Source organism: Anopheles stephensi, chromosome 2 (assembly GCF_013141755.1).
Source record: "Anopheles stephensi strain Indian chromosome 2, UCI_ANSTEP_V1.0, whole genome shotgun sequence".
Classification (NCBI taxonomy): Eukaryota; Metazoa; Arthropoda; class Insecta; order Diptera; family Culicidae; genus Anopheles; species Anopheles stephensi.
Window position 1 is genome coordinate 50074259 of NC_050202.1, and position 27484 is coordinate 50101742.

Consider the following 27484-nt stretch of genomic DNA (forward strand, 5'->3'; position numbering starts at 1 on the left):
CCTCACGGTCGATCGTGACCGTGAATGGCCGCGACTCGCTGTCATGCAATCGGCGGCGCTTTATCACGGTCCTTTTGCATGTGTTCAGCCATTCAGGTCATGGTGAAATTTTGACCAGATAACGGAAAGGGAATCAAGAAGCCCCTATCGAAACGGGTAAGAAAAAGCCTCCCGCCATGCTTATCTGACCGATCAGCTGATCTGGGGCGAGATCAAGTTCGCTGAAACTGTACCACCGCTGAACTGTGTCCTGACGAGTATTGGAGGACTTGGCTGAGCACGCTTTCGGAACCCTCGTCTTTTTTTTGTCCAGGAATTATAAGAACTAAATGCTACTTTTGCCGTCAGAGTAGCAAAAACTTACTTCCAAACGTTACTGGTACAGTGGTTGTTGGTTTTTTTTTATTGCAAATGCATCGAAAACTCGAACATAAACTGTCAGGCCTCTTTAAATTTCTCTTTGGGACTTTTTGCGCAATTTTTGTTGTTTTGTTTTGTTTCGTCACATAGCTCTAATCACGTTTCCTAATCGGGTTCATCAAAAAGCACTGGATAAGAAGGATGCACATGGATGCTCATCTCATGTGATCCGTGGTGGCGGATTGGTTGATCATTCCTTTAAGTTTCCTCTTATCGAAGTAATGTTTTCCATGTTTTACTTCATCCCGTCCTGCCTTTCTGCTGTATAATCATCACCTAAGAAGCACGTACTACGCGAATGTAAAATGTAAATATATGTAGGTATGGTTTGGTATGTTGTTGGCTAATTGCATGAGCGCCGTAGTGGATGGAATGACATCGTCAGCGACTCTTTCCTGGCAGCACTGGACTGCGGTGTGACTGATGGACGGAAAACGCTACGCAACGCTCGGTAATGTCCGTCAGCATCCTAGCAAGTGCGTGCCTCTGAGCGGCATCGGTCCAACGGGTGACACACTCCCTAAACTACGTCAATGTAGTACAGCTGTTCCTGCTGCTCGCGTCGCATTTTCCGACAGGCACCAGCGACCACTAGCGCTTCCAGGGTGAAGATGACTAAAACATGTTCCAGCAATACAGTGTGAGTTGGTGATATTGGTTAGTGAAGCGAGCATGTGATGGAGGTTGGCTTACGCGTAAACACGATGATGATTTTAAGCTCAATGATAGTTTTGCCCACGTTGCTCTCGTTGTACTCTGTCGCGCTGAGCACTATCCGACGCACGATGGCCGATGCTTTCAGGGTGATTGTGCAGGTTTGATATATCTGTAGCAGCTTTTCATTGCGCTTCAAAGTGATGAATAAAGTGAATCGAATGTTATCGGGTGCTTTCATACCACAAGGCGACATTTATGCCCTACCTTCGTTACACCGATGATGAGTAGCAACGACAGCAAGTTGTACAGCACGAGTAGTACGAAGATGGGTTCGACTGTAAAAGAGGGGGGGGGGGGGAAACAATACAAACAATCAATTGCCGACAAAAAAGAATGTCACCGATGAGTCATGGAGTTAGAGCACCATCCCAGCACGCACCATCGTTGCAGGCTATTTCCTGAGGCACGGCCGCCGAACGGGCACAGTGCAGGAAGGCTCGGGCAATGTGAAACGAGATGAAGATTTCGCCAAACGCGATGAAGTAGCTCCACGAATAGTAATTGCACACCGAACAGCGCATCGTTTGTTTGTTAAATAATTGACCACCACTACCACCTAAGAAGAGAGCATGCACAGGAATGCACCGGAAGGATATTTTTAGACCAGAAACCGCTGCTGGTTCTCTAAAACCCGAATCAACTTGTCTTCCACAAGGGGGTTAAACGTATTGGCACATCGGAAACTGCACTACACCCACTGCGTAACTAAGATGCATTGAAACAGTTAAAAAGGGTAAAGTTTACCGAACAGAGTATTTATTGTTTTGACTGGCCTACTGTAAAACTGTATGTCCTGTGTCGAATGCTGGAGTAGTGGCGTGGAGGGTGACGGCGCTCAGCGTCGACAAGTGACGTTCCTTGGTCATGCGCAGCGTGTCCTTTTCGAAATGGAATTTGGTGACGTCATGATGACGGTTATTTGGTGAAAGTGGAAGTGGGTGAGATTCTTGTGAGGGGTTAGCCCTCTTGTTACATTTGCTACATCAATCTCTAGTAGTAATTTGTCTTTGGAAGACATATAGCATCAGCACATATGATTGGCGAGGTACTTAATAACTATATAGCCCCATTTATATTAACTATTCCACTAATAACGACGGAAGCTCTACATTTTTTAATCAATCTTATGTTATTCGGCGCGTATTGCTTTTGGTATTGCCTTAAGACTTTCTCTGATTGGAATTAAGACAGTCGTAATATTGGTTCTCAAAGATACAATTACACATCGCAATCTGCTGGTAACAATACTGGGACTTTCGATAGCAATTGAAGTTTTATCGGGAATCTGTCCCTGTATCAATTTTTTTTTTTTTTTTGTTTTTGGTAGACCCAAACTTTTATCGCAGGAAGTTTAGAACTGCCATTTCTGGTCTGAATATTTTAATTAACTCGCAAGAGCTGTATAGATAGATATTTCTGAGATTCCTCATAGGTTCTGATATCAGACATCCACATCAAATTAATGGGCTGAAGTACACTAATAATGAGATAAGTACACTCACTCACTCACTGACAGTTTAATTTTAATGTGAAATTTTGTGTTTTTTTTTTCTATTAATAGACTTACTTAGTGAACGACTCACATGGTAGAACGCAATGCTATACAATCGAGATTTCGTCGCTGCAACGTATGAATAAAAAAAGGTGATTTTCTTTATCGTTCTGCGCACATGCTGACGACTGTTACAACATCTTGTAAATTTTTGAAAAAACCTTAAAAAAATGTAAATCCAATGACTAAAAGTCTTGAGGACGTTGGGCAAGCGAGCTGTGGCAGAAGCTGATTCACCTCGAAGAACTAGAACTGGCTTCTATTTTTAGAAACGCGTCCGGATCGATAAATTTCGAGCCCGATTAGTTAGGGATAATATCAATATCACCAATTAATTGATATTAACATTAAACTATAACAAAATAACCTATAATATAAACTTGTTGAATAACAGACCAGCTTCTGGAGAAAGACGAATACGTCTTATTAGGTGGCAGAGTCCAATCATCCGAAACTGAAAGTTATGATGGAATCCAAGGATATATCAACTGATGGCATTATCGTTAAGAAGCCCTCGCCCGTGGGTCACTGCTTGCACCTGAACGGTGTTAATAATCCTTGACAAGATGGGTTTTTTTTATAAAATACTTGCTGTTGATATATCTGGTGAAACTCGCAACTGACATCTGCATTGCTTAATGGATTGTTCTGTGCAACTGCCTCATCAACCATTTCAACCATGAGCTATCCATCCATTTACTCACTTCAACAGCTAACGACATTGCCAAAGTCGGAATAGGACTGAACATCAAACACAAAAAAAGGAACGAAAATATAACGAGATCGTTTACCTACCAAATCAACATATGGCTCAAATGATTACAATTGGTCCAAGAAAAGTGTGCCCTAAGTAAGCGAATGATTTATGAAGCGTCACGAAATTATTAGCACCATTGCCTTAATAAGCCCATATTAACGGTCATTATAGAAGCAACAAATGTCTTTTAAGTGTCAATACGACTATGTTAGATTTTGATCTCTTTCCTCAAAGGGGTCAATTGAGATCAGTGTTAGTGTACATTGTTTTAAATAAACACTCGCCAATTGTTACCCTCAATGCTCTTTATTAAGCTTTTGTTTTAATCGTCCTATCGTCTACGTCAAAACGCCACACATCCATTTCTTTAATCCCTTTTCTTGCCTTCCTTCTTTCTACTAATAGTGTCTACAATAGTGTCTGATCGTGACCGATGATCGGCTGCAAATGGCCGTGTCAAATGTATATCATAATTATTTTATGAGCTCAAAAACACATTCCACCCCTTTCTGTGGAGCCAGTGCGCCGGGCCAGATTTGGCATTAATCGCCCGAAAGCCCCAGTTCTTGTGCTGAGCAGCGTTGATTGATTACTGCCGCACGCGTTTAGATTAGAAACTCACGACTCACTCATACACACACGCGGTATTCCAATGGATGCAGGGGGCAAAAAAAAGAAAGCAACACTAGTGTTTAAAGGCTTGAAAACACCCCATCCTTGGTATAACACACCCATACCGGCAATACCGGTCAATAATCTGGTAAAAGTGAATAGTAATGGATCTTATCGTAATTAATCTACACTGCAGCGCGCACGGTCGCAGCGAGTCATTCATTCCTGATCCGTGCTGGACAACCTGTAGCTGGACGGATTTAGCATGATCGAGAGCCTACCGTCACTAAGGTGCCGCCGCTAAGGCTTTTTGGGGGTTCGTTGCTTTTTTTTCGTGCTTTGCAAACGATCAAAAATGATAGATCACCGTGCTGTGCGAAATTGGAACTGTAAAGGTGGCTGAACATAGGGCAACCGAGTGGCAACCGACATAGTTCTACGCCAAAGCAACGACGTTTGTACTGATCACCACCAACTTACCAAGGCTCTGGAATGTTGCGTACTTCCAATGAGGTCCAATTATTTGGAAATCTGTTCCATTAGGATCGTTTGAAGATCTTCTCCCAGGTTAGAAAGCTAGTAGAGTCGTTGTTTAAGAATAAATTGTAACTCCACTTATATCAATTACACGAAATATTTCAGTCCTTATATCTTAACACGGCAAAGCCGTGAAGAAATCAATTCAACAACGAAGCTGGAAACAATTCAGCAATCAGCTCTGCGCCACAATCTTCGCTGGAGGTGTGTGCTCACGAGAATGAAATTGTATCACGATTTACTCTCAATATTGAAACAACGTTTAAATTACTATAATTTATCGCCTTGGAGCGTCACCGAATTGGCATGGAAAGCAGCGGACGAGAGAGCGAGCGAAAACCTAAAATAAAACAGTCCGCCAATAAATGCCGCCATAAGCGTGGACGCGACCAGGGATGGGATGGGTGGGCGCCCCTACCTCTAGCGAGCGGTGTTTTATTTGATTTATTAATCTCAACGCTCACAGGACCATGGGTTCGGTGGGTCGGCAGGCAGGCGGCTGAGCACGGGACTGCGTTTTGCTATGCTATGCTACTGTCAGCATCGCAGAGCGTCTGTCACCGGCACCGGGGGTCAGCTCACCGGAGACACTGGAGACGCTTGCCAGCATAAAGCATTCAACTAGTTCAACTAGTCCGGGGCGCCAATAATGGCCCCTTTTAAAGGTTATTTCTGCTGTTAATCATCACCGTGCGAGGGCATGAAGTGGTTCTTCTGGTGCATGGCGCGCGTTGATGGTGCGACCTCCGCCATGACCTCGTGCAGAATATATTCCTGGTTGCCTGCACATTTTAGGCTGCACGACGCTAATGCGCTCCAATTTAGTGCAAAATGTCATCAGGCGTGGAGCATAAAAATGGATGTCAGTTCCAAATAATCACCCAAATGGGTGATGGTGATTGTAGAGCACTGGTTTAGCTGAACATTACTGTACAACCGATTGGGTAGTTTACTGATTGGGTTGAAGTTTTGCGCGAAGTCTCTGACGCCTGGGAGGTCACTGTGGTGATGACTTGAATATTAAGCGATAAGCACAAATATAGCTTGTTGTCTCTTCAAGAAATATCACAGAAATTCGAAAGTCATCTTGTGACTCACACTCGAGCTCGACAAATTGCATTCAGACTAAGACTAAAAGGACATAGACTAACCAATGTAATATTTGTGGGCACCCTGAAATGAAGCATCAGACCCAGGACTCTGCTCTATTCCTTGTCCAACAGAGGTATGATACAGTTCTCTATCAGTTATCTGGTCGCCTAGAGCTCGTATCCTTGAGGAGCCATATCATCCAAGGAGCCATATCGTATTGGACCTGTGTGAAAAACTTTTAACTGGTTAACAAAATAAAAAGGCGAATGAGGTCGCAGGGACCCAAAGCCTATATTAACGATAAAAAAGGTTATCAAATTGAGGTATTTGTGGTATAACACGACTTACTTCGGACGTCAACGAGAGTGAACGAAAGGTCTGACGAACCACTTCTTCATTAAATCGACTGTCCGTGACAGTCGTAAAGATTCAGGACGAGAATCTTCCTTAAGGGAGTATTGAAGTCAACAAACCCTGAACTTGGGTGCAAAGGCTCTCGAATCTCATCGGCATATTGAGTCGGCCAGACGACTCTGGATTTTAGTAGGAATATCCCTTACTGGCATGTTGGAGAATTGAGGCCTTACTTTAGGTAAGGGGATTCTCAAACCTCTTGAAAGCAATTGAACATCAGATTAGTCTAATACTCCAAATGTATTTCCCTTCTCGCGCGAAAAGATCGAATTATTTATGGGAGTTATTTCTTTTGCTTATTTTGAATAAAATCCTTCCAAAAGTTGTTTCCTCACCATTATTCTCGCTATTAATCTTCTTAATGTTATTTCTAGACTCTGGATTTTAGCTAGATGTATCGATCATTTTGATACGTGCAATGCGTTACTTGAATTTTTCGTCTTATTTCGGTCTAGATTACGATTATTTCATTGAGTTTGTTGCAAATGCAACAGGCAACAATCCGCGAGAATAAATTAATTAGACGCCTTATCTACATCCGTGAATAAGTGTATTTTTTTGTGAATTTTAGTTACACTTTTGGCAGATAAAATACTTAACGTCTTCTTTCTCTCGCTTTATGGCTGTTACTGCCGTGTGTAACGCGGTCATTCGCCCTTTCCCTTCGCTCTCTTTCTCCGGCTCTCTCTGGCTAGGTTTTTTCTCTTCGGCTGCGATCGTGGCTCATCCTTAAGTGGCTGCGTACATCCGCGGTCGGCTGTCATCGCACTTGACGTTGCCGTTGTATTTTGTCAACAGAGCTTCTTTCTTAATTTTTCCTCCCTTTCTTTCCATGTAGTTTTAAAATCATCAAAATCATTGAAAGCAAACGTTCGTTAAAACAAATATAATATACAATAACTTTGGGATGAAAACGGAGCAGTTGTCGAAGGCTAGGACGTCGCAAGAACCTTAATTTTCGTGATCGGGAATAGAAGCAATTTTGTAGAAGAAACAATAGCAGTATTTTGTTGCTCAGTCACCTGTAAAAACATAAAACAAATTTTATATGATTGTCCGTGGCTTACAGATGCTATCTTGCTACCAAAAACCACGAGTTAATTGTTCCGACGCATGTCAACGTGATAATAGACCACACAAAGCGAATAGTTCACACAGCACTGTCCATTGACTGCAGGCCCGGTGCACGCAAATCATCTTATTAATGCCACAGATGTATAACTTTGATTTCATTCATCCCGATCCACCAGCGGTTGTTTGCTTTGCGCTGGTCGGTGTTTCAATCGTTTCATTCAACGTTCCAGGTTCCTCGTTCATTGAGTCGACCTTAGCGAGATCGAGGAACGAAACCGAAGAAGGCCCTCACTGCACCGGTACGCCCAACTATCGAAACAAGACATCCGAAGCCACACACGGTGCCACACCACGATCGAACGCATAAATCTGACACTAAATATCGATAAATTCGCCTCACTGCGGGCAGCCAGCCAGCATTCGTGCCGCGTGTCGGTTAGCCTGGCACAAGCACAACGTTTCGTCTCCCATAAGACGTCGTTCTTCTCCTTCAAGTCGCGGACCAGTTCGCTTTACTCAGCTCATTCATTCGACCGGAAGTAGAAATTCCAACAGCATCACGATTACGATTCGCCTACGATCTATAGTGCTGTGCGTGAGAAACGAACCACCACCAGCAGCATTGGGAATCGTCCGTCGGACAACGGCTTACGGCTCATGCCTAGATACACGGTTGATTAAATGATTCGCTTCGTGATTGATTGGAGAACAGGGCGCAATACGGATGGCTGGTAGGCGATAAACTTTTTTTTAACGATGTGAGTTGTACATTCCCAAACGATGATAAAGAATGCAGTCTTACGTTCCCGATGCATAACCGTAAGCTCTTCGATTCGAATCGTAACGCGTATCGAAACGAACACCGAATTGCATACGTTGCAGGCGCATTGCACCGTTCGAGATCAGCAGTCGTCCGCTGTAAAAATGTCTTACGTACGTTTGCACCGGAAACATGTGTCTTCCAGCGCATTGATGAACACCGGTCTTCCTATCGTGCCGATCTGTGTTTTCTCATTCATCCTCCACACACTCACACATATCGGTGGCCTCATGAAATCGTATCATACTTTCGTTCAGCGTGTTGATTTACTACGCAACCCCAACCCCACCACGCAGATTTCGCTTTTGACGCTTCCCTGCTGCATCGTGTCGTCGGTCTCGGTTGCCCGACCGGCCCGATCGTGGATACTGCGACTTTAAGATCACTCTCCCGAAATGCACGTCGGTCGGTGTACCAATCTTCTTCAATTAAGGTTTAAGTATATTGTGTCCCCACCGGATCGCAACACGCTCAGGCTCCCGGCAATGAATTCCGTAACGTGGTTGCATACGGCCGTACGGGAGCAGCGCTGTGGCCTGCGTTACGGACGCGCCTGATTTGTTAATCCTCTAGAATTTGCTGTTGCTTCACAGTTATCCGCTGATCCCGAACAGCAAACCACCATCAGTACATATTACGTCGTTTTTGATAACAGTAGTAACCCGCACCGTGCGCGTCATGTTTCGGTACTGGTAAGTTTAAGTTTCCTCGCGAGAGATTGCTCAGTTCGATACAATTGGTTGTCGTTCGTAGGCTGTTGGCGATTGGGTGGGGCGTTTTATCGATCGCATTTGCCGAGGACAACGATTTCGTGGACGTGTGCTTCGAGCACGAGGGCGAAAAACCACCGCACTGTGAGTTTATCGACTTTGACGATGTGTTCCAAACGTCCAGCACCGACATCAAGTTCAACTGGAGCTTCATCACGAAGCTGACGATCAGCAACAAGAAGATAATCGGTGTGCCGACGAAAATGTTTGCCTCCCTGCCGAACCTGGAGAGCTTCATCGTGCTCAACAGTCTGTTCTACCGGGAAATCGATCCGAACAGTTTCGTCGACTGTAACAAGCTGAACCACATCGAAATAACTGGCACGAACATTACGCTGCTCGATTCGCACCTGTTCCCGAAAACTCCCAAGCTCCAGTACCTGCTGTTCCATCACAACCGTCTCGCGGAGATCAAGCACGATGCGTTCGAGTTTTTGGGCGAGCTGGAGGAACTGAACCTGTCGTACAACAATCTAACCCGGCTGCCGAGCGGAGTGTTTCACAAGCTGCGCAAGCTGAAGACGCTCGATCTGAACCACAATCGGTTGCTGCTGCTCAGCTTCGACAGCTGGTTCCCACCGGATGGGGCGGTCGCGCTGACGTATCTCGACGCGTCCTACAACCAGCTGGTCGACATGTCCTGGACGAACATTAGCGTGCGCAAGGTGAACCTGAAGTACAACAATCTGACGAGCGTGCATGTGAACGGCAACTGTAGTGAGTTTCACGCGTCCCACAACGCGATCGACACGGTAACGATCGGTCGCAACTGCAGCCTGGAGAAGCTCTATCTCGCCCACAACCGTCTGCAGGGATTCGATTGGTTGTTGCGCTGTGCCGACACACTCCGCTCGCTCGACGTTTCGCACAATCTGCAGCAGAAGGGGACCGATTTTCTGTACCTGAAGCAAATCACCGCACTGAACATCGAGTGTACGAACATAAGCCTCAACTACAAAACGTTGCACGATCTGCGGAAGCTGCGCTTCCTGGACATATCGTACAACAATTTGAAAAAGATCGATCTGGAAAACCTTACCTCGCAGCGACTGCTGGAGCGGCTGATGATAAGCGGCAATCCCATCGCCAACATCTCGATTGGATCGATCAAGCGAAACTTCCCGAACCTCAAATCACTCGGCATCTACGATCTGCCCTGGAACTCTACCTCGCTGTCGATCGCAATCGATGACCTGAAGAAGCATGACATTCAACCGTACATACGAAGTGACTATCTGTTCGATGAGTCCAAGTGCCCGCTGAAGGTGACGCCATCGTTCGGTAACGACACCGAGCACGAGCTGAGCGATGATGAACGATCGAGGGATGCACATGAGCATGGTAGTGCGGGTGATAAGACGGCCGAGTACGTCGTCATTGCACTGCTGCTGTGCATGGTGTTCGGTCTGCTGGGCAAACTGTTCGTCGACAGTCGATACTTTACGGTGCTGTTTAAGGAACGCATCCAGCGGCGATCGTCGATTTCACACGAAAGCTTAGTGTCGTGTGATCTGAATGGTTAGCGACAGGTGTTGTCATATGGAACCGGATAGTCCAACAGCCAATAGCACACACTATCTGATTGGCTGCAATAGGCTTTAGAGACGAAAGTATGATCAAGGGTGTAAAGTGATTTGATTTTTCACGCTTTCCAGCAGAAGGATAAGCACCAGCAGCTAGTAAACAGAATGTGTTAGTCGTTCTAGAGCAAGGACAGTAACATTCAGATCCTCAAATTATATGTTCCATTTACAGAGTACAGATGGGTTTTGCTGAATGATGAAGGGAGTGAATGCATACCTGGCTGCATTTAGCTAAATTCAATTCTTCATTTAAGTACCGGAAAAAGAATTGACCGCTAAACCTTACCAGGTTACATTTATTTTAGAATTGTTTAACGTCGTCAGTTAGAGGAATGACCTCGTTTGCTAAACGTTTGAAATCGTTCCATACACTAATGGGGCAGCTCTATCAGTGATACAATATAGAAATCGTATTTATGTGTAAACACCAAATAGACAATAAACAATAACTCCATCAATCGCAAATGATTATTTAATCTCGCAAGATATATGGCCGGTGTAGCCGGTTTCAGTGTAAATCGTATGCTGTTCAAAATGGTTTGTACTTTGTGTTAGGTGATCATATCTTCTTTCGTTAAGAGCACTTTTACACATAAAAGTTTTGTTAAAAAGCATTGCAAAAATAAATTAAAATTTTGTTTGTACGTTATTGTTTAAGCTTGGCATGCATGCAGTTATAAAACAATTGTTTCTTGTTTTGAATTGTTTTGTTTTAAACAAAATCTTTTGTGCATATATTACATTTTTTTAATTTTTTTTAACAATATCTTTTGTTTATTGATTTTTTTATTGTTTTTTTAAATATTTTATTTATTATTATGGCTTCACGCCGTTTATAAATATAGTTTTTCATTTATTTATTTATGTTTTTATTAACTTATTAATTTTTTAGTATTTATATCTAAATTTATTATTATTGTTATTTTATGAGGTGGCAGAGGCGACAACTGCACCGGTTTTCACTCGGCAAGACCTGGGATCGAATCCCATCCAGACCGCCTCCCAGAACGCAGGGCTGACTACTTTGAAAAGTATGAATGTTTGAGTGTTTTTATGTTTATGTGTATTTTGGGCTATTGAAATGAACTGAATTAGAAGGAAATACTATTTTTGCTTATGAATTGATGTATGAGTCTGATGTACACCACGTCTCTCAGCGCTAACAGATCTCTTATTGGAGTGTTTGATGTTCCCCTCTAGAGAAATCACTGCGGAAGTTAGTTGACGGCATGAGACATCGAATTCTCGACATGACCAGATCAGGTGATCGATATCATGATATTCGACATCCGTACGGACACTCTTTTTTGGTCTTCAGGCCTATGCAATGCAAGTGTGCGTTTAATAAGTTACTCGAGCTTTCTTACAACTATCTGGGGCAGCTGGATTTCTGGATGTTTTCCTCCACGATCAAACTTCTAAAACTGATCATGACACATCCTTCATCTGTTCACGTTCGACCGTCGATACGAGAACCGATGCGGTCTTATAAATTGCATAGAGGTGTGTGTTTTTTTTATGTTTTCAGAAAGGACGTGCGATTACAAAAGAAGCGTAAAATTCAAATAATAAATATAAATGAATCTCGCAGAAGAACTTCAATCTTCAGCTAAAGATAAGACAGTCGAACTCTCTTACAGAACATTTTCATTTTAAACGAATCAGAGTTTTATCAACAACGTCAACATTGACGTTGGCATGACTCTGCTGGTGATTGCAAAATCATTTCTAGCTTTCTTGCTGCTGAATGTTTATCCTCAGTTCCACACAACCGATTCTGAGCTAAGGCGATAACCGTGGATGTGGAGTGTATTAGTGCTGATGTCAATCGAATGTACTGAAGGCTCGTTTCACGCTTGCATAAAGACCTTAGACACCATAAAAACCATATCAATCACGACCACTAAGCCATAAGTAACGCCTAACTAACACAGCTTACTGTTCACTTCACTTATAATTTGCCACAGAATGTATACTTAGCGAGAGCCATCAAAAGTTCAGCGACCTGTCCATCTGATCGAGTTCAGAAGGATCCTTTCCACCCGGTGTCAATCATCACCTGTCACTTCTCAGATCCTTTCGCCGACGTCGTCCGTATATATGTGCAATGGTTGGGGGCACACAACGATATTAACGGATAAACATAAAACTTATTTTATTTTAAATGAGTGTGCGTACACCACACCACATCGTGTTCTTGCCAGTCTGGCTGCCAGATTACGAATCCTCCCTCGCATCCGAGATCTGCATTCAACAAGGCAACCATCCCCACGACCATCGTTCTTTCTCTCTCGTCGCTGTACGCGTTTGCTTGTTAATCGGAGAGAGGCTTCTCGCGGAGAGAACGAATCAGTTTAATATTCTTAATTCTAAAGCATTTAATACAATCATATCATATCATCTGGATTACTAACATCAACAAACTATGAATACATATTATTGCAGTAGAACGTACCAATATAACAGCTGTGAATTTCGAATTCCTCTTGACTAGATTGTTTTGTTTAAAATTCCATTGCTCTTTGCTACTCTCGGTCAATGCAGCTAACGTTGATGTGAACATGCACGATCGTCTACTTCCTGGTGATAGCGATCGCGATGCGCATCAGACCAACACTCTAGCTGGCTCGATTCCATGTCGATCCGAGCTGCAGTAGCCAGTCCAGTCCATCGAGAACAGTAAGCCAGTTAAGTCCATTAAGCTGCATCCAGATTCGTTGAAGATGCGATTCCGCCATGCAGGGTAAGTGTAATTTGCTTCATAAAAACCGGAACGCTGCGATACTTATGTGCACAAACATTGATTGAACTGTCGTTTTCTTGCTTTCGTATGCACCAGCCTACTCGTGACCCTAACCCTAATCGCAAACATATCGGCGAATCCAGAGCAGTGCGTGTGTCATCATTTTAACCGATGCATCATACTCAACGCGAACAGTTCCACACTGAGAGACACCGAGATGCATTGTCCTGCGAAAATTCAGAACATGGAATACATCTTGATCGTGAACTTCATGGAAAAAAGCCTACCGCTGGATACGCTGGATGGATACACAAATCTGAATTCAGCAGAGTTTTGGCAAGGATCGATTCAACACATCCAGCCCGGAGCATTCGAAAAGCTGTCAAATCTCACCAAGCTTCAGATACGAAGAAATAACATCAGAACGCTCGAGAATAATACCTTCCGGGGGCTGGATGCGTTGGAGATACTTGATATGCACTGTAATAGCTTGACCAGCATCGCACCGTACGCTTTCGATGGTCTGAAGAAGCTCGCTCAACTAACGCTATCGTGCAATCAGCTCACCGAACTACCACCGACGGTTTTCAGCACATTAACTACGCTGAAGTCGTTATTCTTGCAAGAAAACTTGCTCACTCACCTTCCTGATAGTTTGTTTGACAACAAAGAGCTATACGGGGTGCATTTAGCTCACAATCGGCTGGAGTCGTTTAACTTCCCGCACCTAAAGGTGACGAAGTTATACCTGCACAACAACTCGCTCACCAGTCTCAATGTAAACGATCACGTAAAGCTTTTGCAGGCGCATTGCAACCGCATTCGAACGATAGAGGGTACAGGTCGCTCACTATCTGAAATATGGCTAAAGGACAATGCCATCTCGGATGTAACGTCTATTGTGCGCCTCACCAACCTCAAAATGCTTATTCTCAGCAATAACCCTCTGCAACCGAATAGCGTTTTCAGTTCCTTGACGAATCTGGAAGGATTGCTGCTGAGGAACACCAGCATCCAAATCAGCGAGAGTACGTTTGCCAACCTTAGCTCGATGACGCTACTGGATCTGTCCTACAACAATCTGACGCAGCTAGATTTCCGCATGTTCTCCTCCATGACCGAGCTCGAAACTCTGATCGTGGCCCACAACCGCATACAGATGATCAACTTTATCGAGCTGCGTGAATTCCTACCCAAGCTGCGTATATTTGAAATCTGTAACAATGGCTGGAATACAACGTACAACAACCGTATACTTCTACGTATGAAGCACCACAAGCTGTTGAATAATTGGCAATCGCTCCCGACTCTACTCCTCCGAGGGCTTTTCGTCGATCTCTGCACTACCAAAACAAACGCTACCAGTGCTTCTATCGAGGAGAGTGACTACTCATCGGAAGATGTTAGCGACACACTGGAACAGCAGTTTGATGAATATTATCCTACATCTTCTCCAACTCCAGCAAGTTCACAAACGTCTAAACCTATCCATACATCCAGCACGACAAAAACAAGAACAACTCCACCCAAGAAGGAGAGCGCTATGGTACCTACTGTTGCCGTTATTTTGAACACTGCGGTTGACGTAGTGCCCGGTGATCAGCAACTGTTGGTAAACTACTCTCCACTCTTCATCGCGTTCCAGGTGGCAATGTGCACGTTGAGTATAGCGTGCCTCGCAGTGTTGGGTTATTATGTGCACCAGAAACGTTTATATGTTCGTGGGATAGCACCAGTCGATGCAACTGCTGACTCGGTACCACTTGTGTAGAGCAGCGTGGTTTTAGGACAGATGCCACCAAAAAGCAAAGTGGCAAGAGCAAGTTGTTCTATTGGTAAGATTTTCGTGTGCTGGGAGTTGATTCATATTGCTTTATAGCCTTCGCTGTGTGATACAGTTTTAGAAAATATTCCATTACAGAGAGTTAGTGTGATGGCTTTAGTTTTCAAATACCTTATTTGAAGTAGATTTATCTTCTCGACCTTGAAGGTAAATAAAAAAATGGAGGAACTGATCCAGAAAAATGACGATAGGCATATGACTGCTCTTAACCTCAATTTACCGAACTATCTCTTCTTCTCCTTTGGCACAACAATAACGAGAGGCACAACAATAACGCCATTTCTGACTTACTTTGACTTAATTTTACCCGCTGTAAAGTAGTACGAGGAGGCGGTCTCTGCCTGGATGAGATTTGAATCGCGGACCTGCCGTGTGAAGACCGGCGCCGTTATCGCTCCGGCCATTGGACCGCTCCACAGTTCGCCTCTTTAGATGTCCGTATATTTGGTGAACTGTTGACCTCACACAACTCTAAAGATCTTGCTTGATCGTTTTTGCTCCAATTTGTTTTTCAGTTGACTCAAAATTATCAAGCCACCACAATGTGAGTAATAAGAAAGACATGAACAAAAATGTAAATGGCAGACCCGAACTGGAAGAAGCGCTTGACTTTTACATTTTGAATTTTACGGGGCCCATAAATATACGTTACCGATGTTCGATTGTGATGATCTCACTCGAGCATAACTTCGAATTGACAAATTTATTATTAAAAATAAATGTATCTTATTAAATATTCTTAAAGTTATTATTTTCGGTTCCTTGATTAAAAACTTCATTAATTGCAAAGATCCATCAATCGTCATATAAAGACTGTACAGAATAAAAAAATCGGAAACCATGTGGAAGAAAGTAGTATTTTTCATACAAAATCAATATGTGTTTATGTTCTTAAATACGAAGTGGGAACAGTTTTGCTTTTGCTAAACTGAACCAGCTGTAAACAGCTGATATACTTGAGACACGTTCGTGGAACAGAGACCTCGCTAATCAACACGAGTGCATCACATTACGTATTCTTATTAAAATGATATGAATAACTACGGGACCACTCTATGAGGGAGGCTGCTTTACGGTAAGGTAATTTTATGCTTTGTGGCTGTTTTGTAGCACATGACTTCGAATGTGCTGTCACAAGTGCGTCAGAAATCGCTTTCGTTCTGGTGATAGCGATGGCATGCAAGCTTCGATCCGAGTGAGAACATCACCATTCCTTCGCGAACAGTAGCCGAGTGAAATACATTAAGAGGATAAAGTTCAGCTTTGTGTGGTAAGTGTCCATTAAACAGTCTCCTACAAAATGGAACGTGGTTAGTGTTAGTCTACTTAATATTGGATGCAAAATTCTTTTCTTTCTAGGCACCAGCCTAGTCGCGAGTCTTATCCTGGATGTCCTCATTTCAAACCAGGCGAACTATTTTGCATTTGTCCTTTAAGAGCAAAATGCTTTTTCACGAACATGTCTGTAGTGAAAAACGAACTACAACTCCAAAACAGCCCGGATCGTTCGAAATGCTGTCAAATCTCACCAAGCTTGAGATCAGAAAAAAACAACATCAGCTCGCTTGAGGACCACACCTACCGAGTACTGGGAGCTTTGAATAAACTCGATCTGTACTCGAACAATTTGACAACCATCGTGCCGAACGCTTTTGATGGGCTCAAGAGTCTCACCCGTCTCACACAATTGGGAAATAAGTTCACTCAGTTACCAGCAAAACTGTTCAGCTCATCGCCGAAGCTGAAATCAATTTTATTAAGCTACAACTCGCTCACTCACCTTCCGGACGGATTCTTCGACAACATCGATTTCCTGCTCCGTTTGGACATAACGCACAATCGGCTGGAGTCGTTTAACTTCCCGCACCTAAAGGTAATGAAGTTATACCTGCAGAACAACTCACTCACCAGTCTCCATATCAACGATCATATGAAGGTTGTGCAAGCGAATCACAACCGTATTCGAACGATACAAGGTACAGGCATGACATTTTAAACGTAAACCTCAACGCGCATGAAAAACATGGCAAATCTTATACTGAACAGCAACCCTCTGGAAGCGAACAGTACTTTCTCTTCTTTGCTGTACGTGGCATCAAGCATCCAAATCACGGAAAATACGTTTGCCAACCTCAGATCGATGACGCTACTGGATCTGTCCCATAACAATCTGACACAGTTAGATTTTCGCATGTTCTCCTCCGTGATCGAGCTCGAATCACTGATCGTTGCGCTCAACCGCATACAGACGATCGGACCGAACTGCGAGAGTGCCTATCCGAGCTTCTTGTGTTGGAGGTCTTCGGCATTCCCTGGAATGCCACCAATATGGAGCACATACGTGTTCAAATGCAACAACACAAGCTGTGGCTGTGGCAAGAGCTCCCGCGAACTTCAATCTTCACTCACGTACCATATTACATCGATATATGCTCTAAAAGGCCTGGAACAATTTTACTGAAATTCAACGATTACGCAGACCGAGACGAAATCAATCTGCTGGAACAGGAATTTGCCGAGAAGTATCCCACATCTTCTGTGAGTCGAGTTACGGAAATACGGAAAGTGGTGAACCTATTATAGACCACGGACTTGTTCGAGATTGAGAGCGCTGAGGAACCGACTGGTGCTGCTAGGTTCAACATTACTGAACGATATGATTCTGAAGAATCAAACCTTTTACGCAGGATCAAGGATGATAGTCGCATAGAATCAGTTTCGGATCTTGAGTTTGAGTGGCTCTTTTTTGGTAATTAGAGTGAGGCCTGTTGAAGAACTTATGCATTATCCACTTCATGATTGCCATCATGGTTTTGATGTAGCAGGAATGGAGATCATCATTTCATCGGACAGAGCGTATGATACATACTTATATGTATATATCTCTCCCATATCGTCCCAACATATAAATGGGAAAGGAAGGCAATTCAAATCAAATTCAATCAATCCCATAGTGATCAAGGTTCTACTTGTACAAGGCTTTAACTGAATTCAAAGCAAAGCAAAGGCAAAAAAGGTGGCATGGAATTTCGAAATAAAATAACAGTATAAGTTTAACGAAACTATGTGATGTTTAGCTATTTATTGTACTACTTCAGCTATCTCCTTCATCACGATCTGTTGCGTCCAGCAACAAGCGCTCCTCACTTAGTACGCGTTTCGGACTTTCGACAACAACAACTTCGAATTTTTAACAACTTCGAATGCGTTGAAATTTTAGTACGACTTTATTCGAAAGTTTAAAATCAGCTGCGTTCATCCGCTGCGTGTTGAAAGAGAGCTCATCTCGGCGCGCGCCGAGTTTTTATTCGTTCTCCAGCCTCCGGTCAATCACTTCACCGCTGCTGGTGAGAGTTCATGTTTTAGGATTCTCCTGAGCGAATTCGCTTCGTTTCGCCCGTGTTATGTCCGCAGCTTAAAGATGATCCGCTCCGCTCCGCTGTCAAAACGACGTGGACCGTTGCGTACGCGACACGATCTTGCTCTGAAAAACGATTGAGAGTTGCATATTGAATAACTGTTCCATTACTGTTGGCACACTACTGAGCAGCAAATGAGGCTAAACAGGCTCAACAGGTCCTGTCATGAGAATGTCACCAGGCAATCCAGTCGGTAGGATTGTCTTATTAGGACCTCCATATGGACAGAGGTGGCGTGACAAACGCAAATTCAAATGTCATGATGGTGTCGTTGCTTTCGCCAGTATGGCCGAGATAATGGATTAATTGGCTACGATGCTTCTGCAAGGATGTGATTTCCCGTATTCCAAGATGCGCACGGGGCTGCCATTACAATCACAATCCATCAAAGAGGAAGTAATTATAAATCAATACTAGTTAACATGAGCTTCTTTTCCAATCTTCCGAAGCCAACGACCGAATAAATAGTACTGATTGAACGACCAGTAACATGACGATCCCATTTTTACCAGCTCAGCGTTTCTGAGCGGTGGAATATCAGAATCAGACAGGTCGGCAGCGCTTGTTGGTGCAACGTAGACAATACTTCGCAATCTCTTGAATACGCTTACTTCATGGTTATCGCAATCGCATCAAATGCAGCATGCTCTTTTAACAGGCGCGATTCAATCACGGTATATGTTTCAGTTAAAACCGTTGTCAGTCAATCGCAAACAGCAATCAAGTGAGGTTCATGACGTTGCTCAAGGGGATGAGGTTCTGCAGTTTAGAGCAAGTGTCGTCAATCAAACTCCTTCGAAACGATTGTAAAATTCACATTTTCTTTACAGTCTTTCGGTCTTGTCGTGTGTACGTGCACCAGCTCAGCGCAGACGGGCTTAAATCTGTTGGGAAACTGTTGGGCGCCACCCCATCACCGAAAAGTTCGGCATGAAAAATTCGCTGATGTGACTTCTGTCTCGTTCTAAGAATGCAAATTGTAGCTCTTCCTAACTATTTCAATTTTCATGTTCTAGGTTCCATCTCGTTGCGCTGGGGTTCTCTGCGTTACGCTACCATTAGACACTCTTCAGCAACGTTCTAGGAACAGAACCTAAGCTTGCTCGGTAAATCGATCATGGTAGTTTTCTAGCTGCTTATCAGCTATCATTTAAGATCGCCCGTAAAAGATAGTTGAGGACTTTTCCTTTCGGAGACTGGATGCGTTGGAGATCCTTAATATGTACGTATCGCCCCTATCGCTTTCGGTGGGCTCCAGAGCCTAGCTGATCTTGTATTACAGGAAAATTAACTCACCCAACTAACCACCGATGATCATCAGCCCGTTACCTATGCTGAAGGTAATATATTTAAGTGACAACTTGTTCACTAGCTTTCCGGATGGATGCTTCGACAACATAGATCAGCTTCACATGTTAAACGTGTCGTACAATCCTCTTGAAACGCTTAACTTGTCCAACCTTAGGGTACAGAGATTGTTCCTACGCAACAATTAACTCACCAGCACCTAAATCGCCGAGAAACTCGTTTGCGAATCTTAGCTGGATCTATCGTACAACAATCTTACATATTTGTATCTCCGGATGTTCTCCATGATTGCTCTCGGAACACTGATCGTGGCTCATAACCACATACTTAAAATCAATCGTATAAAAAAAATGTATCATAAAATCTGACGGAATGGCTGGAATACGAAGTACAAAAGGCAAGCCGCCACATGCTGGTCAGGTATTTGGGATATATCCCCGAAAATTACATTAATTCGTCCGTTTTCTGTGCGCGGCGGTATCGGACGCAGATTACGGAGAGTATAGCAATAACCCATTCAAAAATGATATTAGATCAACCAAGAAGGACAGCGTTGAGGAATCAACTACAGCCGTTAGTTTAAACGTTATCAAATATTAACCCTCGGCGGTACAATTCTGACAAAATGAATAAAAACTGTGTATGAAGAAGAATCGCTTAGAATCTGTACCTGATCGAGGGTTTGCGAGATTATTGGCTTTAGGTAACAGGATTTAGTAACAGCTTAGTTAACGCTATTATTTGGGTAAGTCGGTGATAATTTCGATTCGGAAGTAATTGAATCTTTAAACGAAGAGGATTACAAGAACCAGGCCTATCCTGAGTCCCATTAGTATTTTATTCGAGTTTTGTGAAGTCTTCGAATTTTGTAGAGAAATTTAAAATAAAATGTAATCGTGTGCACTGTTAAAGTGTTTGGAGTAATTTAAAAAGTGTAAAACTGAATCTATTGTGGAATTCAGATACATTATTGCCCAAGCCACCAGTGAAACTTCAAACTAGCGATCAGACCGTCTATCTAAAGGTTGAAGGCGTTATCTTGCTCATCCATGTGACAATCACTCAGAATAAGCGCGTGTCGGTAATTGAGAACATCATCTTTATGGTGCTGAGCCTGTCATCAATCGAAAAAACTCAAACTCGTAATAATCCTTAGGAGCAACCAATTCCAGGTTTGTTAAATCCGAGCCGCAAGTTGTTGGCCTATTTTTCCACAGTGTACATTTTTCTACGTCACAAAGTGGCGTCATTTCACAACAACGAAATAATCATCCATCGTTTCAATTTTCCCATATATTTTGTATGTATTCCAAAATATTCAATCAACGAGCTAAGCATGGTTGATATTAAATGTAGATTACCCTTGAATAATACTGATCTGACCATGACCATGGTGAATGTCCCCATTGACAGCGCATGATACTACAGAGCTTGACACAGTAACACGAACGGGAAACGTTCCCTGAGCTTGCCGATAACAGTGATAAACTATGTTAATGACGTAAGAGACTAAATGTTGACCTTCTCCTATCTGTTAGTCGCTCTAAGAGAAAAGTTATCTTATCATTGTTGTGCCTCGTTCTAACCGATATAGAATCTAAGACAGTGAAATCCACATAGGGATGCAGGAATGAATATTAAACTGTGAACAAAATAAGTGACAGTACGCAAGACACTCATTGCGCACAGACAGTATCGGTCCATCTTTTGACTATTTTTTCTTCACTAAGGGAAATTGTCCGGTTGCGTACTTTGAAGCTTTTCTGGTAAAATAAGCCCGAGCGAAACCTGGTGACCGAAGCGATAACGGCGCCGATCATCACACTAAGTTATCGCCGGTAAAAAAAAAATCACAATAGGCCAAAATTGGCAAGTCGAGACCGTTCGAGGTTTGATACTTGCCTTCAAACAGTTCAAGGTATGAGATATTTGTCCTATATGGTCTTTAGATTTTAATGTAATGTTTTCTGACGATCCGGTGGTCAATGCAACAGCAGCTCCCGGTCGGATGTACGCAGGACTCTTTATCCTGCTACAGGTTAAATCAAAGCAAGGAAAGCTAGAAATGGAATTCCATGGCAATTCGTGGTAGTCGTGCTTCAAAAGAGAGTTTTCCAAGTAATACATATACTTTCATTCAACAAGCTTTCTTTCTGAAATTCCATTGATCGATGCTGCTAACACTGCCAAGGAAGTCAAAAATGGCGTTACGTCTGATCAACAGGTTCCAGCTTCTCAACAAGCTAGGCCTTAGAGCTGAGTCCATCCGTGGTTCGAAGGTGGAAATATAGGTGATCAGCATCCAGATCAAGACACAGACATCGTTGGCTTATGTCTCGCTTACGTAGCAGAAGCAGACGGAGTGATGGCCTTCATGCGTCCACCAGAAAGCCCGGGATAACCGATTGGTAGACGACGGGTCTCCTGTGTTGTTGCGTTGTAGCACATGATAGCTTAGCAAGGAAGCTGAAAAGGAGAGTGTATGAATCACGCAGGATGATAACATTCAGCCAAATAAGTTTCATATTCGATGTGTTACACACGTACGGTACTATCAGTATGGCGTCAATGTCGGCTTTGTTTTGATGTTCCAGGTTCACAGCAACCACAAGTGAGTCATTGGAAAGTTTGGAATGCATACCCCCATTGAGTAATGATTCAATCAAGAAGCAATACACACCAAACATGTCGGGCACTTTTGCATGGTGCTAAGTGAAATTCTGCACGCTGATCGATGCTTTGATAGGCATGGGATCACAGAGCGGAAGTCTGTGCAAAATAAGCTGGTGATCAGTGGGGCAAGTGTTTATCGTTGTCAGTTTACAGAACGACCTCTTGATAAGCTTCATACAGTTGCACGACCATTCTATTATCTTTTGCGTTTTTGTTTGACTAGTTCCTAACTCTAGCCGGGCAGCTTTAAAAGTGAAACAATCACAAGCAGAAATCCCCTCAATAATTATCTCCATGTAAAGCAAGATGTCTTTTCAAGTCGATCAATCGAGAATCGGTATCAAAATACCGAACTAGAATCGATCGTAAAGTATTCGCCACACGCGGGAGATGTTACTTGAACGGCGGTCAACCAACGCGACGATCGCCGACGTACCAACTAACAGACGGAACTTAGTCGATCGGGGAGTAACGGAGACGATGGCTTATCAGAATCAGAAACGCAAACCAGTGGAACGAAGACAGCATTGACAATCGATGCTAACATGAATGTTCGCTCTTGAAATCGTTTACGTCCTGGTGGTGATAACGCATCCGCAACCGAACCAAATGCCCCTTTTGCTGACACGATGCAATCTCCGATCCGAATTCGAGTCGCGATCGTCGTTCAGTCAATCGCGAACAGTAATCCAGTGAGGTTCACTAAAGCTGCTTAAGAGGATGAAGTTCACCATTGCAGGGTAAGTCTTCCACACCATCGGCTCCATACACAATACGGAACGCTCTAATGCGATCGCGTCTGTGTTGCTCTTTTGCTTGCCAGCCTGCTAGTGGGCCTGACCCTGAATGCCCTCGTTTCATACGAGCCGGCGGATGCAGCGTTATGCATGTGTCATGTCGCGAGCTGCGTTTTGATCAACGGCAACAGCTCCATACTGAAAGACGCCGAGCTGTACTGCCCCGCCAACATGAAGAACATCAGCGATATCTTGATCTTGCGCTTCAACGAAACGATTCTCGGGGAGGATATATTCGCAACCCATACCAACCTTACTTCGCTGGAGCTGTTGCAAGGAACGATTCAACAGATCAAGCCCGGAGCGTTCGAGAAGCTGACGAATCTGACCAAGCTGGACATACGCAGGCAAAACTTTAGCACGCTGGAGGACTACACCTTCCGCGGGTTGGGTGCGCTGGAGATACTCGATCTGTACTCGAACAATTTGACAACCATCGCGCCGTACGCTTTCGATGGGCTCAAGAGTCTCACGCGCCTGACGCTATCGGGAAACAAGCTTACCCAGCTGCCAGCGAAGCTTATCAGCTCTTCACCGATGCTAAAAGTGATCTCCCTAAGCTACAACTCGCTCACTCACCTTCCGGACGGATTCTTCGACAGCATAGATTTCCTGCTGCGTCTGGACATTACGCACAATCGGCTGGAGTCGTTTAACTTCCCCGACCTGAAGGTAATGCTGTTGTTCCTGCGCAACAACTCGCTCACCAGTCTCAATGTAAACGATCACGTGAAGTTTGTGCAGGCCAACCACAACCAGATTCGCACGATCACGGGCACAGGTCGCAATTTGACCGAGCTGTTGCTGCACGACAACGCCATCTCCGACGTGACGCCTATTACGCGCCTGACCAACCTAACCAAGCTGAGCCTCAGCAATAACCCGCTGCAATCGGATAGTGTTTTCGCTTCGCTGGTAAATCTGCAAGAATTGCTGCTGAGCAACACCAGCATCCAAATCACGGAAAATACGTTTGCCAACCTCAGCTTGATTATGCTACTGGATCTGTCGTACAACAATCTGACGGAGCTGGATTTCAGCATGTTCGCCGCGATGAACGATCTCGAAACGCTGATCGTTGCGTACAACCACATACAGATGATCAACTTTATCGAGCTGCGTGAGTATCTGCCTAAGCTGCGTGTACTTGAAATCTGCGGCAATGGCTGGAACTCTACGTACATGGAGCGTATGCTGCTGCACATGCACTACTACCGTCTGAGGGCAGACGTGGAAGGGATCTCCCAGATGCTGCTCTTCCAAGCGTTTTACGTCGATCTGTGCTCGGCGAAAGCGGAATCATCCACCAAAGCGTCCGTCGAGGATGCTGACTACTCGTCGGAAGATGTTAGCAACATACTGGAACAGGAGTTTGCCGAGTTCTATCCCACCTCCTCTCCGGCTTCGAATGCAGTGGAAGCGGAAGTGGCGAACCCGGTTCCCACGTCCACCACAATGAAGGACAATGGCGTGGTGGAACCTACGACTTCGGTTAGTTTGAACACGGTCAGCACCATGCCCTCGGCGGATCCGTCCGTGGCACCCGGGGATCAGCAACCGGTGGTGGGCTCATCGCCACTCTACGTCACCTTCCAGGTGCTAGTGTACACGTTCTCCGTGTTCGGTGTGGTGTGTCTCGTGGTGCTCGGGTACTATGTGCGCCAGCGACGCTTCGATGTGCGCCGTATAACGCCCGTCGATTCGAGTGCGGACTCCGTACGGCTAATGTAGAGGAGCGGATTTCGGGCAGATAGCGAGCGAGCGAGTGCGTGCGAAACGAAAAGGTTTTGTTTGTTATTTGTTTTGGTAGGTTTGGTGCCTTGCGCGATAAGATTCTGACAAATTAAAGCTCGAAACCGACCGTGTGTAACCCAATTCAAATCGTTGCTGTTGTGATCGGGAGCGGTTGTTGTGGATCTTTAAAGTCAATAGTAAGTATAGTGAATCAGTGAGAAAAGCACATTTTAGTGGAATAGTCGGAAAGAAGGTTCAGATGGGGGAACAACAAGCTTGTCAATCTAACCTATCAATAAAGATGTGACTAATGAATGCATTTCCTGAATAAAAGAACGCTTTTTTATTGTAAATAGTCAACTCTCGCGTATTTTCTTCTGTAATTTAGGACTCTCAAACACAAAAAACAAATCCAATTATTGTGCTCTAACAGGAATGGCGTATGTATTTCAGCATTCTGTATCATTCCAAGTGCAGACGTTGACGGCCGACGCGCAACGAATCTACACTACTACGGACGCTGCTGCGTTGTGCTGGATCTGTCTCGTTATTCAGCAGCATTCACCGTAATCGTTTTACCCTTCGGATCATCGAAACGGTCCATCGTGCGGATGTCCATCATCCAGGCGATACCGTACGAACCGATGATGATGAAGATCAGAATCAAAAACAGCCCGGACAGAATGCCACCGCTGGTGAATCCGACGCAGTACCACGCGTCACCGAACCGGTTCGTTGGCACGGTTTCACCTTCCGTGCTCCAGAACGGTTGCAGTTGCACCTCCTCGAAGACAATCTTCTTCTGCAGATCGTACGAGTAGTACTCCCAGGAGTTGCAGCTGTACGAAAAGTGTTGGTTCACGTGCACCCGGTAGCGCAGGTAGTACTCCTGATTGTCGAACCACACGCCCGTAATTTCCCACGAGCCTTGGGTCTGCAGGAAGAACAGATCCACCTGAGCTCCTGCACCGGTTAGCCGAATTTGCATCGAGTCGGTAGTAGCGTTTTCGATCTTGGCGGCCCGATCCAGCTTGGCGGTGGTAAGCTCCGCCGCATCGGCCTGACCGAACTTGAACTGTTCGTACACCATCAGGAATCCATCGGTCGACAGCACTTCGCGAGTAGGTTCCGGTTCCGGTTCGGTTTGACGCGTCTTGCGAACCAAACGGGAGTAGCTGAAGGACGGTGTTTTGGCGGTGTAGATGGCCACAATGTTGGGATGGGCATTGCGAAGCCGAGTGTACAGCGCATCGATGATGGCGTCATGTGATGCAAAATCACCACCGGACAGATTTACCACCACAATTCCGCCCGCCTGCGGTACGACCCGCTCGCTGAGCGTTCCGTCGGCCAGCAGCTGGACGCTCTGGGCGTTCGAACCTTCCAGCACGCTCAGCGGTTCCTCCACGCTCGGAAGGTACGATTTGCGCTCCAGCTTTTGCAGATTCTTAAAGCAGGTTTGCGTTTTCAGCTTGCATTGGCTAAGATCTTCCGCCGACAGGCGCTCTTCGGCGAACACGACCGTGAACGTGTTTTCATCGATCTGTGCTTCCACCAGCGCGGCAAACTCCGAGCTAGAGTAGCGGCTCAGGGCCGGAACATACGTAACACTGGGGATGGGACGTAAGAGACAAGGTTGAAAAATCGGATCGAGATCGCGAAAACGGGGTACCCATCACACAACGCCCCTCAATACTTACGATGGCTTGCCCCAGACGAACACTGGAACGTTGGTAGAAGCTCGAGCGGTGCCGAAAACGGCAAACGCTAGGAACAGCGCCACTGAAACTCCCAGCTTGGCCATCTTTTCCGAACAAAACGAACGGCTGTTTTAGAAGGAAGTTAACGCTAGGAATGATCACGAAACACGAAACTTTCTGCACGGAATGTGGGCTATCACCTGACTGTTTACGAAAAGTGATCTCGTGATACATCGGAAAGTTAAGCTGCGTGTAGACTGTGCGCTGCATATTACTCACAGCAGGCCTGTAATTGGCCAAACAACGATGAAAAACTTGAGTTTGGATTAAATAAAAACAGGCATAATTATATTAGATATTTTATTTACTAGTTAATCGATTAGATAGTATTAAATATACCAAAAGAATAAAAATAAATAAATTTAAGGAATATAAACCTTCGCAGGAGCATGTAGTCGTGTACACGCGGCTTATCCTATACTGTCAAATGTCGATATTCGAAATGTAACTGTCAAGTGGCCGATGAAAAATTCGTACTGAAATATTTCATTGAATTATTTCATATGCAGAGCGTTAGATGTGTTTTTTTGCAGACAAAAGTAAAATATTGTAAATTTGTAAATATGAACTAATTGTAAATGTCTCTTGAGAATTTATAGTTATGTTTCACTCAAACACCTTTGAATGTAATTTCCTGAGATATTTAGCAACCTTCATTGAAGTTGAATATTTACTCCAGATTACGACTACCTCACATGTAAGTTAACTTCGGTCCTGATATTGTTACTCTTGCGGAAGCTCTATCCCTCCCTCGTTTGGCTTAATGACCTGGTATTTTATACATGCCGTCTAATGGCTTACTAGACTTATTGATTTACCAAGTAATTGGATAATCAGTCCTTACTACATATGAGTGGTC

The 27484-nt window shown here is 44.3% G+C and overlaps 5 protein-coding genes and 1 long non-coding RNA gene across 6 annotated transcripts; 3 read left to right on the top strand and 3 right to left on the bottom strand.

The window, feature by feature from the left end:
• Positions 1–333: 333 nt before the first annotated feature.
• LOC118502534 lies at positions 334–2053 on the bottom strand. The gene is made up of 4 exons (XM_036034805.1): positions 1517–2053; positions 1342–1412; positions 1114–1267; positions 334–1035 (listed from the first exon to the last, which is right to left on the bottom strand). The coding sequence occupies exons 1-4, from the start codon at positions 1656–1658 to the stop codon at positions 941–943; spliced, it is 462 nt and encodes a 153-aa protein (XP_035890698.1). The 5' UTR covers positions 1659–2053; the 3' UTR covers positions 334–940.
• Positions 2054–6716: 4663 nt separating this feature from the next.
• LOC118502538 lies at positions 6717–7954 on the bottom strand. The gene is made up of 2 exons (XR_004905053.1): positions 7186–7954; positions 6717–7123 (listed from the first exon to the last, which is right to left on the bottom strand). It is a non-coding gene; the product is annotated as an uncharacterized LOC118502538 (long non-coding RNA).
• Positions 7955–8484: 530 nt separating this feature from the next.
• LOC118502536 (prolargin-like) lies at positions 8485–10908 on the top strand. The gene is made up of 2 exons (XM_036034807.1): positions 8485–8687; positions 8749–10908. Exons 1-2 carry the CDS (start codon positions 8674–8676, stop codon positions 10286–10288), a joined length of 1554 nt encoding a protein of 517 aa, XP_035890700.1. The 5' UTR covers positions 8485–8673; the 3' UTR covers positions 10289–10908.
• Positions 10909–12839: 1931 nt separating this feature from the next.
• Positions 12840–17804, top strand: LOC118502408. Its single transcript, XM_036034632.1, is given in 4 exon segments — positions 12840–13091; positions 13188–14859; positions 15450–15478; positions 16294–17804. Coding segments are annotated over 4 exon segments (2823 nt in total). The 5' UTR covers positions 12840–13071; the 3' UTR covers positions 17396–17804.
• A 5117-nt stretch (positions 17805–22921) lies between these two features.
• Positions 22922–25218, top strand: LOC118502535 (insulin-like growth factor-binding protein complex acid labile subunit). The gene is made up of 2 exons (XM_036034806.1): positions 22922–23074; positions 23158–25218. The coding sequence occupies exons 1-2, from the start codon at positions 23055–23057 to the stop codon at positions 24860–24862; spliced, it is 1725 nt and encodes a 574-aa protein (XP_035890699.1). The 5' UTR covers positions 22922–23054; the 3' UTR covers positions 24863–25218.
• On the bottom strand, positions 25185–26854 carry LOC118502537 (V-type proton ATPase subunit S1). The gene is made up of 2 exons (XM_036034809.1): positions 26566–26854; positions 25185–26475 (listed from the first exon to the last, which is right to left on the bottom strand). Exons 1-2 carry the CDS (start codon positions 26667–26669, stop codon positions 25413–25415), a joined length of 1167 nt encoding a protein of 388 aa, XP_035890702.1. The 5' UTR covers positions 26670–26854; the 3' UTR covers positions 25185–25412.
• Between the last annotated feature and the right edge of the window lie 630 nt (positions 26855–27484).

Coding starts and splice junctions, on each gene's coding strand:
- LOC118502537 (XM_036034809.1), bottom strand. CDS start 26,669: ATGGCCAAGCTGGGAGTTTCAGTGGCGCTGTTCCTAGCGTTTGCCGTT. Junction 26,476..26,565: donor TTCGTCTGGGGCAAGCCATC/GTAAGTATTGAG, acceptor TCCCATCCCCAG/TGTTACGTATGTTCCGGCCC.
- LOC118502535 (XM_036034806.1), top strand. CDS start 23,055: ATGAAGTTCACCATTGCAGG. Junction 23,075..23,157: donor ATGAAGTTCACCATTGCAGG/GTAAGTCTTCCA, acceptor TTTGCTTGCCAG/CCTGCTAGTGGGCCTGACCC.
- LOC118502534 (XM_036034805.1), bottom strand. CDS start 1,658: ATGCGCTGTTCGGTGTGCAATTACTATTCGTGGAGCTACTTCATCGCG. Junction 1,413..1,516: donor GGAAATAGCCTGCAACGATG/GTGCGTGCTGGG, acceptor CCTCTTTTACAG/TCGAACCCATCTTCGTACTA. Junction 1,268..1,341: donor TCATCATCGGTGTAACGAAG/GTAGGGCATAAA, acceptor ATCACTTTGAAG/CGCAATGAAAAGCTGCTACA.